We start from the raw sequence: 20,529 nt of genomic DNA, 5'->3' as shown, positions 1-20,529 counted from the left end.
ACAAATACAAATTCCATCTAGACACTGTTGCCCTAAAGCACACAAAAAACTATACATACCTTGGTGTCACGAATATTACCGAAGGTGACTCCCCTTCTTGTTCGGGTGGCGCTCGGCGGTCGTCGTCGCCGGTCTACTAGCTATCATCGATCCGTTGTTCTGTGTTCCTTTGGTTTTGTCTGATTGGTATCACCTGTTTCTTGTTTGGTTGTTAGGGTGGGGTTATATAAGTTTGTTCAGCCGGCTTCTGTTTCGTGCGGGCTTGTTCGTCTGTTCTGTGTTTGAGTGTATTTTGTTTGCATTTTGGGTTCGCGCTGTCCGTTTATATTTCTGATAATTTGTTTTCCTACTTTTGTTCATGTTATTTTTCCTGGACATTAAAGCGTGTTTTTTCCCACATCCTTTGCTCTCTGCGCCTGACTCCACACCTCTTCACTCATTTATCGTAACACTTGGCCTAAACATCAGCGCCACAGGTAAATTCCACAAAGCTGTGAACGATCTGAGACAAGGCAAGAAGGGTATTCTATGCCATCAAAAGAAACATAAATTTCAACATACCAACTAGGATCTGGCTAAAAATACTTGAATCAGTCATAGAGCCCATTGCCCTTTATGGTTGTGAGGTCTGGGGTCCGCTCACCAACCAAGACTTCACAAAATGGGACAAACACCAAATTGAGACTCCGCATACAAAATTCTGCAAAAATATCCTCCGTGTACAACGTAGAACACCAAATAATGCATGCAGAGCAGAATTAGGCCAATACCCACTAATTATCAAAATCCAGAAAAGAGACGTTAAATTCTACAACCACCTAAAAGGAAGCGATTCCCAAACCTTCGATAACAAAGCCATCACCTACAGAGAGATGAATCTGGAGAAGAGTCCCCTAAGCAAGCTGGTCCTGGGGCTCTGTTCACAAACACAAACACACCCACAGAGCCCCAGGACAGCAGCACAATTAGACCCAACCAAATCATGAGAAAACAAAAAGATAATTACTTGACACATTGGAAAGAATTAACAAAAAAAACAGAGCAAACTAGAATGCTATTTGGCCCTAAACAGGGAGTACAAAGTGGCAGAATACTTGTCCACTGTGACTGACCCAAACTTAAGGAAAGCTTTGACTATGTACAGACTTAGTGAGCATAGCCTTGCTATTGAGAAAGGCCGCCGTAGACAGACCTGGCTCTCAAGAGAAGACAGGCTATGTGCATACTGCCCACAAAATGAGGTGGAAACTGAGCTGCACTTCCTAACCTCCTGTCCAACGTTTGACCATATTAGAGATACATATTTCCCTCAGATTACACAGATCCACAAAGAATTTGAAAACAAATCCAATTTTGATAAACTCCCATATCTACTGGGGGAAATTCCACAGTGTGCCATCACAGCAGCAAGATTTGTGACCTGTTGCCACAAGAAAAGGGCAACCAGTTAAGAACAAACACAATTGTAAATACAACCCATATTTATGCTTATTTATTTTCCCTTGTGTTCTTTAACCATTTGTACATTGTTACAACACTGTATATATATGTATAATATGACATTTGTAATGTCTTTATTGTTTTGAAATTTCTGTATGTGTAATGTTTACTGTTAATTTGTATTGTTTATTTAACTTTCGTATATTATCTACCTCACTTGCTTTGGCAATGTTAACACATGTTTCCCATGCCAATAAAGCCCCTTGAATTGAATTGAATTGAGAGAGAGACAGAGACAGAGACAGAGACAGAGAGAGAGAGAGAGAGAGAGAGAGAGAGAGCGCATTAGGTTCAAAGATTGTAAACAATGTCTCAACCCTGTCCATTAGTTCATATTCCCCTATTTAACCCTTTACTCTCCACAATGAGACTCAACCAGCAGAAGGTTGAGCAGAAGGTTTCACGGTCACTGTAAACTTAATTACGTAGTTATTATGCAGTGTATGGCAACTCATGTGCCAAATACCCACTATAGCCATTAATAATGTTCATTATGATGTGCACACACACTCGCACACCCGCAGACACACACACGCAGGCACACACACACAAAGACACAGACACACACGCATGCACACACACACACAGACACACACACACACACACACGCATGCACACACACAGACACACACACACGCAGGCACACACACACAAAGACACACACACACACGCATGCACACACACACACACACACACACGCATGCACACACACAGACACAAACACACACACACACACATACACACACACAAGTCTGTCATTGGGCAGCGCCACTGGAGTTGTTGTTTGTGCGGTTGAAAGGAGGTCACAGTGGTATTTACATTTGACCAAATGTGTTACTGCCTGATGGGAGGCACAGTAAATGCAATTTAACATTATAGAGAAGCACATTTAATTATAGTTATTTTCATGTTACATTACGAGATACAGTGACAATATATGACTGGGAAGTGTTGTGACTGGGTCATGTTGTGGCTGGGTCGTGTTTAGAATGGGTAGTGTTATGACTGGGTAGGGTTAAGAATGGGTAGTGTTATAACTGGGTAGTGTTAAGAATGGGTAGTGTTAAGAATGGGTAGTGTTTAGAATGGGTAGTGTTTAGAATGGGTAGTGTTATGACTGGGTAGTGTTATGACTGGGTAGTGTTAAGAATGGGTAGTGTTTAGAATGGGTAGTGTTTAGAATGGGTAGTGTTAAGAATGGGTAGTGTTATGACTGGGTAGTGTTATGAATGGGTAGTGTTAGAATGGGTAGTGTTTGGGTAGAGGATGGGTAGTGTTAAGAATGGGTAGTGTTTAGAATGGGTAGTGTTAAGAATGGGTAGTGTTTAGAATGGGTAGTGTTAAGAATGGGTAGTGTTTAGAATGGGTAGTGTTTAGAATGGGTAGTGTTAAGAATGGGTAGTGTTAAGAATGGGTAGTGTTATGACTGGGTAGTGTTAAGAATGGGTAGTGTTTAGAATGGGTAGTGTTTAGAATGGGTAGTGTTAAGAATGGGTAGTGTTTAGGATGGGTAGTGTTAAGAATGGGTAGTGTTAAGAATGGGTAGTGTTAAGAATGGGTAGTGTTTATAATGGGTAGTGTTACGATTGGGTACTGTTAAGAATGGGTAGTGTTTAGGATGGGTAGTGTTAAGAATGGGTAGTGTTAGTGTTAAGACTATAACACAGCCGAACGGTTTCAAATCTATCAGGACCCCTCTAAGGAAAATGAGACTCTCACAAATATGTAGATGCCAGTTGTTTTTCTCTCAGACACCCACAGGCCTCACAAGAAAACATGAATGGATGGAGACTGTTTTGGGCCAAAATAAATGGGCAAAATAACAAATGTTTTCTGATCTTTCTCATATCTCTCAGATTGCCCAACTCAGAAATGTGCTGTTCATTGTAGTACTTTGGTCGCAGTCCCCCAGGCCCTACGGTTGCTCTTTTAAGGGTGGGAGAGTTACAGATACAGGTATCCTGTGTGTGTGTATCTTTTCTCTCCTCCTCACAGGTGGCAATCATCATTCCCCAATCAGTCATCAATCAGTCGCTAATCAGAAGACACACCTCCTCCTGTTTCCATTACCCAATCACATTCCTTTTCCCTTGGTTTAAGGAAGGACATATAGCTATAGACCTTGTGTTGCTCCATTTAGTGAATCTGTTATTAAATCACAGAGCTGCCACTGTGAGGAAGGACATATAGCTATAGACTTTGTGTTGCTCCATTTAGTGAATCTGTCATTAAATCACAGAGCTGCCACTGTGAGGAAGGACATATAGCAATAGACTTTGTGTTGCTCCATTTAGTGAATCTGTTATTAATCACAGAGCTGCCACTGTGAGGAAGGACATATAGCTATAGACCTTGTGTTGCTCCATTTAGTGAATCTGTTATTAAATCACAGAGCTGCCACCGTGAGGAAGGACATATAGCTATAGACCTTGTGTTGCTCCATTTAGTGAATCTGTTATTAATCACAGAGCTGCCACTGTGAGGAAGGACATATAGCTATAGACCTTGTGTTGCTCCATTTAGTGAATCTGTTATTAAATCACAGAGCTGCCACTGTGAGGAAGGACATATAGCTATAGACCTTGTGTTGCTCCATTTAGTGAATCTGTTTTTAAATCACAGAGCTGCCACTGTGAGGAAGGACATATAGCTATAGACTTTGTGTTGCTCCATTTAGTGAATCTGTTATTAAATCACAGAGCTGCCACTGTGAGAGCATGCCCTTGTGTTGCTCCATTTAGTGAATCTGTTATTAAATCACAGAGGAAGGACATATAGCTATAGACCTTGTGTTGCTCCATTTAGTGAATCTGTTATTAAATCACAGAGCTGCCACTGTGAGGAAGGACATATAGCTATAGACTTTGTGTTGCTCCATTTAGTGAATCTGTTATTAAATCACAGAGCTGCCACTGTGAGGAAGGACATATAGCTATAGACTTTGTGTTGCTCCATTTAGTGAATCTGTTATTAATCACAGAGCTGCCACTGTGAGGAAGGACATATAGCTATAGACCTTGTGTTGCTCCATTTAGTGAATCTGTTATTAATCACAGAGCTGCCACTGTGAGGAAGGACATATAGCTATAGACTTTGTGTTGCTCCATTTTGTGAATCTGTTATTAAATCACAGAGCTGCCACCGTGAGGAAGGACATACCTGCAGACCATTTGAACACCTAGACGGGGAACAGGCAGTCAGCCTTCAACACGACATACATATTCAATCTGTTACAAAACACTGTCTTTAAAAAAAAACGGATTTTATTTCCAAAGGAATCTGCCTCAGTCTGTGACGGTGACGTACACGCTACGTGTTTTTCCCTCCTACAGCTGGCCTTGGATCTTTGTGTGTCTGGAGAGAATATGTTGAATACAAGGAACATTGATTGGAACCACAAGGTCTTTTTCACAGTGTAAAAATGGAGTTCCATACAGCAACGTGGCTATTAGTTAAGCCATCATGTCAAAATTATTTAGTTAGAACGTGTACTGTGGAGAAAAAAGGAAATAATAAAATGTTGGACGTTCTCTGTCTCTCTGTCTTGGTCTCTGTCTTTTCGACTTGTCTCTTCTCTGTCTTGGTCTCTGTCTCTTCTCTGTCTTGGTCTCTGTCTCTTCTCTGTCTCTTTGACTTGTCTCTGTCTCTGTCTCTTCTCTGTCTCTTCGACTTGTCTCTTCTCTGTCTCTTCGACTTGTCTCTTCTCTGTCTCTTCGACTTGTCTCTTCTCTGTCTCTTCTCTGTCTTGGTCTCTGTCTCTTCTCTGTCTTGGTCTCTGTCTCTTCTCTGTCTTGGTCTCTGTCTCTTCGACTTGTCTTGGTCTCTGTCTCTTCTCTGTCTCTTCTCTGTCTCTTCTCTGTCTTGGTCTCTGTCTCTTCTCTGTCTTGGTCTCTGTCTCTTCTCTGTCTTGGTCTCTGTCTCTTCGACTTGTCTTGGTCTCTGTCTTGGTTTCTGTCTCTTCTCTGTCTCTTCGACTTGTCTCTTCGACTTGTCTCTGTCTTGGTCTCTGTCTCTTCGACTTGTCTTGGTCTCTGTCTTGGTCTCTGTCTTGGTCTCTGTCTTGGTCTCTGTCTTGGTCTCTGTCTTGGTCTCTGTCTTGGTCTCTCTCTTGGTCTCTCTCTTGGTCTCTGTCTTGGTCTCTGTCTTGGTCTCTGTCTTGGTCTCTGTCTTGGTCTCTGTCTTGGTCTCTCTCTTGGTCTCTCTCTTGGTCTCTCTCTTGGTCTCTCTCTTGGTCTCTCTCTTGGTCTCTGTCTTGGTCTCTGTCTTGGTCTCTGTCTTGGTCTCTGTCTCTTCTCTCTGTCTCTTCTCTCTGTCTCTTCTCTGTCTCTTCTCTCTGTCTCTCAACCTTTCTCCACCTCATTCAGCCACTCCACAAATGGAACAGAGCAGAGGCATTAATATCCACATTTCTGATTGTTTATTTCACTTTCGTTTATTATATATTTCAAATGGTCTTTTTACCCAATTACCACTTGTTCACCCTGCACACCCTCATTCACAAACAAAACAAAAGCAAAATGTTCTCATGCTTTCTTGACTTCAAAAAAAGCTTTTGACTCAACTTGACATGAAGATCTGCTATACAAACTGATTGAAAGCAGTTTTGGGAGAAATAAAATATGACGTTATTAAATCAATGCACACAAAAACAACAAGTGTGCGGTTAAAATCACCCCAAAAATTTCCACAGTGCTGTGCTGTTGCAAAAAAGGTTCAGTTAGACAGGGACCACGAATACAAATTCTATCTAGTCACCGTTGCCGTAGCGCACACAAAAAAACTATACATACCTCGGCCGTCAGCGCCTAAGGTAACTTCCACAAGGCTGTGAACGATCTGAGAGACAAGGCAAGAAGGCCCTTCTACGACATTAAAAGGATCCATTATCTAGGATTCTTCTTAACCTCATTGAGCATTCTGCGCTGTGCTCTTGCAGTCATCTTTGCAGGACGGCCATTCCTAGGGAGAGTAGCAACAGTGCTGAACTTTCTCCATTTATAGACAATTTGTCTTACCGTGGTATGATGAACATCAAGGCTTTTAGAGATACTTTTGTAACCCGTGCCAGCTTTATGCAAGTCAACCATTCTTAAACGTAGGTCTTCTGAGATCTCTTTTGTTCGAGGCATGTTTCACATCAGGCAATGCTTCTTGTGAATAGCAAACTCAGTGAGTGTTTTTTATAGGGCAAGGCAGCTCTTACAAGCATCTCCCAATCTCGTCTCATTGATTGGACTCCAGGTTAGCTGACTCCTGACTCCAATTAGTTTCTGGAGAAGTCATTAGCCTAGTGGTTCACGTACCTTTTCCCAACCTACACTGTGAATGTTTAAATTATGTATTCAATATAGACAAGAAAAATACAATAATTTGTGTGTTTATTAGTTTATTAAGCACACTGGGTTTGTCTATTGTTATGACTTAAATGAAGATCAGATAACATTTTATAATAACTCAAACTCACATCATTTCTTGCCACTGTATATGAAAAAAATATATATATAAAACATTTAATAAAAAATAATATGAAATTAGAAAAATTATAAATATGAATAAATTCCCAATTAGGATCTGGCTAAAGAAAACTAAAATAAATTATAGAACCCATTTCCCTCTAGGGTTGTGAGGTCTGGGGTCCGCTCACCAACCAAACAACAAATTGAGACTCTGCATGCAGAATTCTCCAGAAAAAATCCTCAATTTACAACGTAAAACACAAAGTAATGCATGCAGAGCAGAGTTAGGACAATACCAGTTAACTATCTGCCCTAGGCAGACCTGGCTCACAAAATGAGGTGGAAACTGAGATGCACTTCCTAACCTCCTGCCAAATGTATGACCATATTAGAGACGCATATTTCCCTCATATTACACAGACCAATAAAGAATTTGTAAACAAATCAAATTTTGATAAACTCCAATATCTAGGTGAATACCACAGTGTGCCATCACAGAAGCAAGATTTGGGGCCTGTTGCCACAGGAAAAGGGCAACCAGTGAAGAACAAACACCATTGTAAAATACAACCCATATTTATGTTTATTTATTTTCCTATTTGTACTTGAACTATTTGCACATAATTACAAGTATATAGAAATAATTTGATATTTGAAATGTCTCTATTCCTTTGGAAATTTTAGAAGTGTAATGTTTACTGTTCATTTTTTTATTGTTTATTTCACTTTTGTTAATTATCTATTCCACTTGCTTTAGCAATGTTAACATACTGTATGTTTCCCATGCCAATAAAGCCCATTTAATTGAATTGAATAGAGGGAGAGAGAGAGGAAGGCAGCCAGAGAACCAGCAGTCCGTCCTTTCTCATCCAGCAGGCCAGATTGATGGACAGGCCAGATTGATGAGAAGAGAGACAGAGACAGAGAGACAGAGAGAGACAGAGAGACAGAGAGACAGAGAGACAGAGAGAGAGAGACAGAGAGAGAGACAGAGAGACAGAGACAGAGAGAGACAGAGAGAGAGAGAGAGAGAGAGAGAGAGAGAGACAGAGAGACAGAGAGAGACAGAGAGACAGAGACAGAGAGACAGAGAGAGAGAGAGAGAGAGAGAGAGAGAGAGACAGAGAGACAGAGAGACAGAGAGACAGAGAGACAGAGAGAGAGAGAGACAGAGAGACAGAGAGACAGAGAGAGAGAGAGAGACAGAGACAGAGAGACAGAGAGAGAGAGAGAGAATACATAAAGGGGGAGGAGAGAGGCAGGGAAAAAAGAGGATAAGAGGAGGGGAAGACGAGGGAGGTAAGGTTTTAAGAGGAGAGGGTGGCTGTCGGAGGGAAAATGGAGGAGAAAGAGGAGGAAAGAAAATAATGTTATGGGGTGAAGAACGAAAGGCAATATGATTCTAGTCTGATGATAGGCCCACTGCTGGGCTGTATTCAGTCTGATGATAGGCAAACAGACACACACACACACACACGTAAATGTTCATGTCCACCAACCCATTAGCGGCTTGATTAAATTAGATGATTTTACTGGCCTCTATTAGTGTAATGACAGTTTTATCAATGACCACTATTACTGTCTTATTGGGATAAGCTGTTGACATGCCCCTCTGACTATCCCTGTGTCCATGAACACGTATCATATTCCTCATTTAAAAGGAGCAGTAACTGAAATACAGACACTGACTGTATCCCTGTAACCTCTCACGTAATATAGTTTAATACAATATCATCTCCTGCAGAATTATGTTTTGTTTGTTTTTTGTAGTAAAATAATATCACCATTGTTCATTTTGTCTCGAGAACAGGAGTGGAGAAATATAATATATCATTTATTTCTTTCAGCGTCTCTTGAGAAAATGTGAGTGCTTGTGTAATGTGTCATCTTTGACAGTATTTCAACCACATAACATATCGACCCCTGAGACGAACTGAAGTCTTATCAGAAACGTGTTTCCTTGGTTTTTTTTCTCCGATTTTCATTTCCTTTTTTTTTTAAACTGGTCAAACTGATGACATTTAGACAATTTGCAAAGGAACAATTTAGAGTTTGGAGTTATTGGACTTTTTCCCCGGTCCCTAAAGGAAACTAATGCATTCATTATATCAATGTATTCTGGTGAAGTATTCTGGCACTACTTTACTGTTTTCTGGCGTAACAAGTTATGAAGAGACGCTGTGTGTATATAACTTGAGTTGACAAAAAAAAAAAAATGTCTTTTACAACATTTTGGAAATTATAATATGGCCTACCAAATGTTGGGAAATGATCAGCAAGAGGTTGTCTAAAGTAAGGGAGAAAGTAGCCAATTGTTTATACTGTCCATTAAGGAGTAGAAGCATAATGAATTGTTACGGACGGTTGAACATGCGCAGGTAGTCTACATCATCAAACAACACTAATGACATGTTAAACTGAGCCTGCGCAGACTGAGAGAGACAACACTGAAAGGGATGAGATGTTTACATGCCACAGTATCCCATCTAAGATCAGCATATCCCAGGCATCTTATCAGGGTTTATCATACGCTTTTTTTTTTTGGGGGGGGGGGTAGTAAACGGGATATGATGTTTATATGAGTCAACTCAGTAACAGAATAAATCAAATCAAATGTAATTATATAGCCCTTCTTACATCAGCTGATCTTCCAAAGTGCTGTACAGAAACCCAGACTAAAACCCCAAACAGCAAGCAAATGCACGTGTAGAATACTTGACTATCCCCCCCAAAGAAACAGGATATTGGTGGGCATGTAAACAATGGTACGCTGGTATAATAACAGGATGTTGGTGGGCATGTAAACAATGGTACGCTGGTATAATAACAGGATGTTGGTGGGCATGTAAACAATGGTACGCTGGTATAATAACAGGATGTTGGTGGGCATGTAAACAATGGTACGCTGGTATAATAACAGGATGTTATATGAACATGTAAACAATAAATCAAATAATGTTGTTGGTGGGCATGTAAACAATGGTACGCTGGTATAATAACAGGATGTTGGTGGGCATGAAACAATGGTACGCCGGTATAATAACAGGATATTGGTGGGCATGTAAACAATGGTACGCTGGTATAATAACAGGATGTTGGTGGGCATGTAAACAATGGTACGCTGGTATAATAACAGGATGTTGGTGGGCATGTAAACAATGGTACGCTGGTATAATAACAGGATGTTGGTGGGCATGTAAACAATGGTACGCTGGTATAATAACAGGATGTTGGTGGGCATGTAAACAATGGTACGCTGGTATAATAACAGGATGTTGGTGGGCATGTAAACAATGGTACGCTGGTATAATAACAGGATGTTGGTGGGCATTTAAACAATGGTACGCTGGTATAATAACAGGATGTTGGTGGGCATGTAAACAATGGTACGCTGGTATAATAACAGGATGTTGGTGGGCATGTAAACAATGGTACGCTGGTATAATAACAGGATGTTGGTGGGCATGTAAACAATGGTACGCTGGTATAATAACAGGATGTTGGTGGGCATGTAAACAATGGTACGCTGGTATAATAACAGGATGTTGGTGGGCATGTAAACAATGGTACGCTGGTATAATAACAGGATGTTGGTGGGCATGTAAACAATGGTACGTTGGTATAATAACAGGATGTTGGTGGGCATGTAAACAATGGTACGCTGGTATAATAACAGGATGTTGGTGGGCATGTAAACAATGGTACGCTGGTATAATAACAGGATGTTGGTGGGCATGTAAACAATGGTACGCTGGTATAATAACAGGATGTTGGTGGGCATGTAAACAATGGTACGCTGGTATAATAATAGGATGTTGGTGGGCTCAATGGTGCTCTCTCTCTCTCTCTCTCTCTCTCTCTCTCTCTCTCTCTCTCTCTGTCTCTCTCTCTGTCTCTCTCTGTCTCTCTCTGTCTCTCTCTGTCTCTCTCTCTCGTGAGAGCAGTCGTCGTGGGCAGGTTGGTGTGTTTTTTTGGATGAGAAGTGACTGTGCTCCAGACAGAACAGGATTCTATTACCTGACCTTTATTGAAAAGCCATTCTGTTTCACATCCAGTATGGCACGGCAGGATAACAGCAATGTTAAACACAAACACAGAGACGAACTGATACAAATGCACACACACACACACACACACACACACACACACACACACACACACACACACACACACACACACACACACACACACACACACACACACACACACACAGAAACAGAGACAGACTGTCAGTGTGCTGCTACAGTTAGCAGGCAGAAGAAAACACAGGGTATGAATGAGAGATTGAATGAATGATACAGAAGGGCCGATTGAAAGCCATTTTTTCATGGATTAAATCTTTTCCCCCCTCATCAATCTACACACAATACCCCATAATGACAAAGCAAAAAAAAAATCAGAAATGTTTTGCAAATGTATAAATAAATAAATAAATAAATATCACATTTACACTGTGTTGACGTATGTCTGGCAGCAAGTACAGCCTCGAGATGGTATGACGCTACAAGTTTGGAATACCTGTATTCGGGGAGTTTCTCCCATTCTTCTCTGCAGATCCTCTCTAAGTTCTGTCAGGTTGGATGGGGAGCATCATTACACAGCTATTTTCAGGTCTCTCCAGAGATGTTCGATCGGGTTCAAGTCCGGGCTCCGCCTGGGCCACACAAGGTCATTCAGAGACTTGTACCGAAGCTGCGTGGTTTTGGCTGTGTGCTTATGGTTGTTGCTCTGTTGGAAGGTGGACCTTCGCCCCAGTCTGAGGTACTGAGCGCTCTGGAGCGGGATTTTATCAAGGATCTCTCTGTACTTTGCTCTGTTCATCTTTCCCTCGATCCTAACTAGTCTCTAAGTCTCTGCCGCTGAAAAACATCACCACAGCATGATGCTGCCACCACCATGCTTCACCATAGAGATGGTGAGTGGTTTCCTCCCTCCAGATGTAACACTTGGCAGTCATGCCAAAGAGTTCAATCTTGGTTCATTCAGACCAGAGAATCTTGTTAGTCATGCTCTGAGAAACCTTTAGGTGCCTTTTGGCAAACTCCAAGCTGGCTGTCAAGTGTCTTTAACTGAGGAGTTGCTTCCGTCTGGCCACTCTACCATAAATACCTGATTGGTGGAGTGCTGCAAATATGGTTGTTTTTCTGGACAGTTCTCGCATCTCCACAGAGGAACTCCGGAGCTCTGTCAGAGTGACCATCAGGTTCTTGGTCACTTCCCTAACCATGACCCTTCTTCCTCAATTACTCAGTTTGGCCTGGTGGCCAGTTCTAGGAGGAGTCTTGATGGTTTCAAACTTCTTCCATTTAAGAATGATGGAAGCCACTGTGTTCTTCAGGACATTCAAAACTGCAGAAATGTTTTGGTACCCTTCCCCAGATCTGTGCCTCGACACAATCCTGTCTCGGAGCTCTAGGGACAATTCCTTCAACCTCGTGGCTTGGTTTTTGCTCTGACATGCACCGTGGGACCTTATATAAACAGGTTTATCCAATCAAGTTGTAGAAACATCTCAAGGAGTATCAATGTAAACAGGATGCACCTGAACTCAATTTTGAATCTCATAGTAAAGGGTCTGAATACTTACATAAATAAAGGTATTTCATTTTTTAAATTTTTTTTTTAATACATTTGCAAACATTACTAAAAACACTGTCATATATATATATATATACATATATATATATGCCATTTAGCAGACGCTTTTATCCAAAGCGACTTACAGTCATGTGTGCATACATTCTACGTATGGGTGGTCCCGGGGATCGAACCCACTACCCTGGCGTTACAAGCGCCATGCTCTACCAACTGAGCTACAGAAGGACCACATTGTGGGGTATTGTGTGTAGATTGATTAGGAAAAATATAAATGCAATCAATTTTAGAACAAAGCGGTAAGGTAAGAAAATGTGGAAAAAAAGGGGAAGGAATACTTCGGAATACTTTCCGAATACACTGTAACTATGACGATTACTCAACATTATACACGTCAGCAAGATAAATCACTGCAACACTTAACAAAGAGCTGCGGTCAGTTGTAGAACGCGTGGCAAGTAATAAGCTGGTCCTACATATTTCAAAAACTAAAAGCATTGTACTGGAACAAATTCATTCACTAAACCCTAAACCTCAACTAAATATTGTAATGAATAATATGGAAATTGAGCAAAGTGAGATGACTAAGCTGCTTGGTGGATTGTAAACTGTCATGTGCGAAACACAGTGATGCAACAGTAACTAAGATTAGGAGACGTATTTTCAAAAATAAAACACTGCTCTGCGTCCTTTACAAGGTTACCAACAAAATGAGAACTACAGGCCCTAGTTTGGTTGCACTTGGACTACTGCCCAGTCATATGTTCGAGTGCCACAAACATTTGACCCAGAACAGAGCCCTTAAATGTACACAGAGATGTTCATGTCAATCTGTCCTGGTTCAAAGTAGAGGAGAAGATTAACTGCATAACTACTTGTCTTTGTGAGAAGCATTAGCATGTTGAAAAATACCAGGATGTTTATTCAAATGATTAGCACACAGCTCCCCAAGACACCCATACATACCCAACAAGACATACCACCAGTGGTCTCTTCACAGCTCCCCAAGACACCCATACATACCCAACAAGACATACCACCAGGGGTCTCTTCACAGCTCCCCAAGACACCCATACATACCCAACAGGACATACCACCAGGGGTCTCTTCACAGCTCCCCAAGACACCCATACATACCCAACAAGACATACCACCAGGGGTCTCTTCACAGCTCCCCAAGACACCCATACATACCCAACAGGACATACCACCAGGGGTCTCTTCACAGCTCCCCAAGACACCCATACATACCCAACAGGACATACCACCAGGGGTCTCTTCACAGCTCCCCAAGACACCCATACATACCCAACAAGACATACCACCAGGGGTCTCTTCACAGCTCCCCAAGACACCCATACATACCCAACAGGACATACCACCAGGGGTCTCTTCACAGCTCCCCAAGACACCCATACATACCCAACAAGACATACCACCAGGGGTCTCTTCACAGTCCCCAAGATCAGAACAGACTTCGGGAAACACAGAGTACTACACAGGAAATCCATTCCATGTCAGGTAACTGATGCAAGCAGTGAAACGAGGGTACTCAGGGTACTCAGGGTACTCAGGTGAGAAGAAAGCCTCACCCAAATGTATAGTATTTTATTTTATTAAAAAAAATATGTGAATCACATTTTTATTTGGCGTACCACCGACAGCATTTGCGCGTACCCCAGTTTGGGAATGACATACCCTAGTCTATACCTGGACACTTTCAAATGACAAGTAGAAAAGAAGGATGAGGGAGAAGGAGAGAGAGGGGATAGAAAAAAAATAGAAGAAAGAGAAGATAGAGAACAAGATAGGGAGGGAGAATGAGAGACATAACGAGAGAGAGAAAAAAAGAAAGAGGGGGAAAAAGAATGGAATAGAAAGATGGACTGAGTGACGGGCCACATGAGAGCTGTGATATTTGTGCTTAGCCTCTCAATGCTAATGATCATTCAGTCATGGGTCTCCTCTCCATCAAACAGAAGAGCCAGTCAGCGTTTCAACAAAGCATCTGCTGAAGGTCCAGAGAGAAAGAGGGAGACAGAGGAAGAGACCGACAGATAGGGACAGGAAAGACAGAGGAAGAGACCGACAGATAGGGACAAGAAAGACAGAGGAAGAGACAAGAAAGAGAGTGCTCTCTCTCTCTCTCTCTCTCTCTCTCTCTCTCTCTCTCTCTCTCTCTCTCTCTCTCTCTCTCTCTCTCTCTCTCTCTCTCTCTCTCTCTCTCTCTCTCTCTCTCTCTATATATATATATATATATATATGAGAAAGAGAAAAAGTATAAACCCCTACCTGGGGGAGCAAGAAGGCTCAGGTGCCTCCTGGGAGCACAATCTGGCAAACAGACAGGTTTGACTCCGCGATATGACAGCCATGACAACAGCGGAGGAGAGGAGGGATGAAGAGAGTAGAGCGGGGGAAAGGATACATGCGTATGCCTCCTGTTCTGGAGCCGATGGCGAGGATCTTCTGGACGGGGTCGAATGCCAGGCAGGTGGGCTGGTAGGGGAAGCCATGGCGTACCGTCTGGAATGGAAAACAAACAATACCATTAACATTCACATTCAATACACAGTTTCAAAGTATATAAAAGGTGTTATTGAGTAGGAATCTGTATGCAGGAAACCTTTCTTTTTCAAGTCAAATTACTTAATTATAGTAGACTGTTCATCAGAGATGAATAGACACAGGCACACACACAGACAAATAGACACAGGCACTCACACAGACAAATAGACACAGGCACACACACAGACAAATAGACACAGGCACTCACACAGACAAATAGACACAGGCACAACACACAGGCAAATAGACACCTAAACATAGTCTGAAATGGGAGCAATGATTCCAGGAGCACGAGGTCCGCGTCATTGTAAATGAGACGTTGTTCTTTATTGACATGACAGGTCAAATAAAGGTCAAATAAAATATGAAGATCCATGACAGATCAGAAATTGTAAAAAAAAAAAAAAAAAAAAAAAAGGGGCTTCTAGAATGGATTAACAGCAAGAAAATCCACACTAAGGTTCTCTCCATGGTGCTGAAATATTCAGCGGCTCTTTCCACAGGAAATTTAGACAAACGTTCAAATCTGCACGGGCGCTGTCCACTAGAAGTGGTGCTGAAATCCACTGCCCGGGGCCTACAGTCACTGCACAGAATCTATACTAATAATCATACCAGCACTGGCCATAATCTATATAATCTATATATAATCTACATGTTACTTACTGACCTCCCAGGAGACCCAGACAGCTTGCTACAGTAAACGCTAGTATAACTATTTCAAATGTCTTTATATTTTTTTAACTTTTGTGTTTACTGTAAAAACATGTATTGTTTATTTCCCTTTTGTGTATTATCTATTTCACTTACAATGGCAATGTAAACATATGTTCCCCATGCCAATAATGACCATACCTTGAATTTAAATGCAATTGAATTGAGAGATACAGAGACAGAAACACAGAGACAGAGAGACGCAGACATAGAGATAGAGACAGAGAGAGAGAGACACAGATGCCAGAACCGGACAAGAACCTGACACCCTCACTACACAGGGGGACAAACATTTGCCTGCAGGTGACAGCATTCCCTCCCCCATTTGCCCCCTAGGCACAACTATGACAACATAACCAACATAAACAGGTCACAACTCCTGCAGCTCTGTCGCACGCTGGGTATGTACATAGTCAATGATAGGCTTCGAGGGGACTCCTATGGTAGGTACACCTATAGCTCATCTCTTGGCAGTAGTACTGTAGACTACTTTATCACCGACCTCAACCCAGAGTCTCTAAGAGTGTTCACAGTCAGCCCACTGACACCCCTATCAGACCACAGATAAATCACAGTCTACTTGAACAGAGCAATACTCAATCATGAGGCATCAAAGCCAAAGGAACTGAGTAACATTAAGAAATACTATAGATGGAAGGAATGCAGTTTGGAAACCTACCAAAAAACAATTAGGCAACAACAAATTGAATCCCTTTTAGACAATTTCCTGGGTAAAACGTTCCACTGTAATAGTGAAGGTGTGAATTTGGCAGTAGACAATCTTAACAGTATATTTGACTTCTCAGCTTCCCTATCAAATCTAAAAATCTCAAATAGAAAATGAACAACAATGACAAATTCTTTGAGGAGGTGAATCACTAAAACAATACAGAAATACACTACGGAAAAAGAAGGAACAGCACGTCAGAAATCAGCTCAATGTAATTGAAGAATCCATAGACTCTAACCACTTCTGGAAAAATTGGAAAAACACTAAATAAACAACATGAAGAATTATCTATCCAAAATGGAGATGTATGGGTAAACCACTTCTCCAATCTTTTTGGCTCAAAAACAAAGAGCAATACATATACAGGATCAAATACAAATCTTAGAATCAACTATTAAAGACGACCAGAACCCACTGGATTCCAGAACCCACTGGATTCCAGAACCCACTGGATTCCAGAACCCACTGGATTCCAGAACCCACTGGATTCTCCAATTACCTTGAATGAACTACAGGACAACAACAAAAAAACCCTCCAACCCAAAAAGGCCTGTGGTGTTGATGGTATCCTCAATGAAATGATCAAATATACAGACAACATATTCCAATTGGCTAAACTAAAACTCTTTAACATCATCCTTAGCTCTGGCATCTTCCCCAATATTTGGAACCAAGGACTGATCACCCCAATCCACAAAAGTGGAGACACATTTGACCCCAATAACTACCGTGGAATATGCGCCAACAGCAACCTTGGGAAAATCCTCTGCTTTATCATTAACAGCAGACTTGTACATTTCCTCAATGAAAACAATGTACTGAGCAAATGTCAAATTGGCTTTTCACCAAATTACCGTACAATAGACCATGTATTCACTCTGCACACCTTAATTGACAACCAAACAAACCAAAACAAAGGCAAAGTCTTCTCATGCTTTGTTGATTTCAAAAAATCCTTCGACTCAATCTGGCATGAGGGTCTGCTATACTAAACTGATGGAAAGTGGTGTTGGGGGGAAAACATACGACATCATAAAATCCATGTACACAAACAACAAGTGTGCGGTTAAAATTGGCAAAAGACACACACATTTCTTCCCACAGGGCCGTGGGGTGAGACAGGGATGCAGTTTAAGCCCCACCCTCTTCAACATATATATCAACGAATTGGCGCAGGCACTAGAAAGGTCTGCAGCACCCGGCCTCACCCTACTAGAATCCGAAGTCAAATCTCTACTGTTTGCTGATGATCTGGTGCTTCTGTCACCAACCAAGTAGGGCCTACAGCAGCACCTAGATCTTCTGCACAGATTCTGCCAGACCTGTCCAGTCGCCAGGACCACAAATACAAATTCCATCAAGACAACATTGCCCTAGAGCACACACAAAACTATACATACTTTGGCCTAAACATCAGCGCCACAGATAACTTCCACAAAGCTATGAACGATCTGAGAGACAAGGCAAGAAGGGTATTCTATGCCATCAAAAGGAACATAAAATTCAACATACCAATTAGGATCTGGCTAAAAATACTTGAATCAGTCATAGAGCCCATTGCCCTTTATGGTTGTGAGGTCTGGTGTCCGCTCACCAACAAAGATTTCACAAAATGGGACAAACACCAAATACCCACTAATTATCAAAATCCAGAAAAGAGCTGTTAAATTCTACAACCACCTAAAAGGAAGCGATTCACAAACCTTCCATAACAAAGCCATCACCTACAGAGAGATGAACCTGGAGAAGAGTCCCCTAATCAAGCTAGTCCTGTTCACAAACACAAACAGGACAGAAGCACAATTAGACCCAAGCAAATCATGAGAAAACAAAAAGATAATTACTTGACACATTGGAAAGAATTAACTAAAAAACAGAGCAAACTAGAATTCTATTTGGCCCTAAACAGAGAGTACACAGTGGCAGAATACCTGACCACAGTGACTGACCCAAACCTAAGGAAAGCTTTGACTCAGTGAGCTGCACTTCATAGCCTTGACTATTGAGAACACAGGAATTCAAAAACAAATCCAATTTTGATAAAATCCCATATCTACTGGGTGAAATACCACAGTGTACAATGACAGCAGCAAATGTGACTCTCAAAGAAAAGAGTGAAGACAGGCTATGTGCTCACTTGCCATCACAAAATATAGACATAATGAGATTTGAAATGTCTTTATTATTTTTGAACTGTGAATGCTGCACTTCAAACTGGGCTGGTTTTAACCTCCTGTCCAATGTATGACCATATTAAAATCAAACGAGACATTCATATATTCTTCACACTGTTGGGCGTAATGAAAAGCACTCATCATATTTTAATACTAAAATAGTTCAAATTCTAGAAGATTCTTCAGATGCACAGAAATATTTGCACACATGCTGTTGAAACATTTTATTTTTCACCAAAACAAGTCAGTGCAACATACGCACAGCAGATATATTTACATTGGACTGAACAAAAATATGCAAAACAAATGAACAGTCAACTGAAAAAGAAAAGTGCAGAAAAAAATATATAGAAGAAAAGAGGCAAGAAAAATAACTAGGCAGCATCTTGTCTCACAGCTGGGTCTGGCCACAACGCCTCGTCCACATCACAGGCAGCATCTTGTCTCACAGCTGGGTCTGGCCACAATGCCTCGTCCACATCACAGGCAGCATCTTGTCTCACAGCTGGGTCTGGCCACAACGCCTCGTCCACATCACAGGCAGCATCTTGTCTCACAGCTGGGTCTGGCCACAACGCCTCGTCCACATCACAGGCAGCATCTTGTCTCACAGCTGGGTCTGGCCACAACGCCTCGTCCACATCACAGGCAGCATCTTGTCTCACAGCTGGGTCTGGCCACAACGCCTCGTCTACATCACAGGCAGCATCTTGTCTCACAGCTGGGTCTGGCCACAACGCCTCGTCCACATCACAGGCAGCATCTTGTCTCACAGCTGGGTCTGGCCACAACGCCTCGTCCACATCAGGCAGGTCAGCATCTTGTCTCACAGCTGGGTCTGGCCACAACGCCTCGTCCACATCACAGGCAGCATCTTGTCTCACAGCTGGGTCTGGCCACAATGCCTGGGTCGTCCACATCACAGGCAGCATCTTGTCTCACAGCTGGGTCTGGCCACAACGCCTCGTCCACATCACAGGCAGCATCTTGTCTCACAGCTGGGTCTGGCCACAACGCCTCGTCCACATCACAGGCAGCATCTTGTCTCACAGCTGGGTCTGGCCACATCACAGGCAGCATCAACGCTGGGTCTCCACAACGCCTCCACATCACAGGCAGCATCTTGTCTCACAGCTGGGTCTGGCCACAACGCCTCGTCCACATCACAGGCAGCATCTTGTCTCACAGCTGGGTCTGGCCACAACGCCATCTTGTCTCACATCACAGGCAGCATCTTGTCTCACAGCTGGGTCTGGCCACAACGCCTCGTCCACATCACAGGCAGCATCTTGTCTCACAGCTGGGTCTGGCCACACACGCCTCGTCCACATCACAGGCAGCATCTTGTCTCACAGCTGGGTCTGGCCACAACGCCTCGTCCACATCACAGGCAGCATCTTGTTTCACATAACAGGCTCTTGTCTCACAGCTGGGTCTGGCCACAACGCCTCGTCCACATCACAGGCAGCATCTTGTCTCACAGCTGGGCAATCTTCCCTTGGCATCGAGGGAAGAAGCGCCTTGAGTGCATCCCTGAATCGCACCCACATCAATCTCACATCACAGGCAGCATCTTGTCTCACAGCTGGGTCTGGCTGTAGAATATAAAACAATAGGATCAGGAGTTTACGAATGATAGAAAAACCTCAACAGCCCGAAAGCAGTCTATTCATTGGCTTATTCAGTGGAACAGCTGAAAACATCTCACAATAAACGAGCATAAAAGTGTCCATTCTGTCTCCGTTCTGAATGTGTGTCCCTGATACCACAGTCTGAAAAGGGAAAGAAGAAA

At 42.3% G+C, this 20,529-nt stretch overlaps 1 protein-coding gene across 2 annotated transcripts in view; it reads right to left on the bottom strand.

The window, feature by feature from the left end:
- LOC118375798 (syntaxin-binding protein 5-like) overlaps positions 1 to 20,529 on the bottom strand; it is a 253,656-nt gene that overhangs the window by 218,418 nt on the left and 14,709 nt on the right. For both annotated transcript variants that reach the window (XM_052492755.1, XM_052492757.1), the window contains exon 2: positions 14,980 to 15,077. In XM_052492755.1, coding sequence (XP_052348715.1) covers positions 14,980 to 15,077 — 98 coding nt within the window. The remainder of the gene's footprint in view (positions 1 to 14,979; positions 15,078 to 20,529) is intronic.

The sequence above is a fragment of the Oncorhynchus keta genome, chromosome 34 (genome assembly GCF_023373465.1).
Source record: "Oncorhynchus keta strain PuntledgeMale-10-30-2019 chromosome 34, Oket_V2, whole genome shotgun sequence".
Taxonomy (NCBI): domain Eukaryota; kingdom Metazoa; phylum Chordata; class Actinopteri; order Salmoniformes; family Salmonidae; genus Oncorhynchus; species Oncorhynchus keta.
This window is presented reverse-complemented; position numbering and strand designations above follow the sequence as displayed.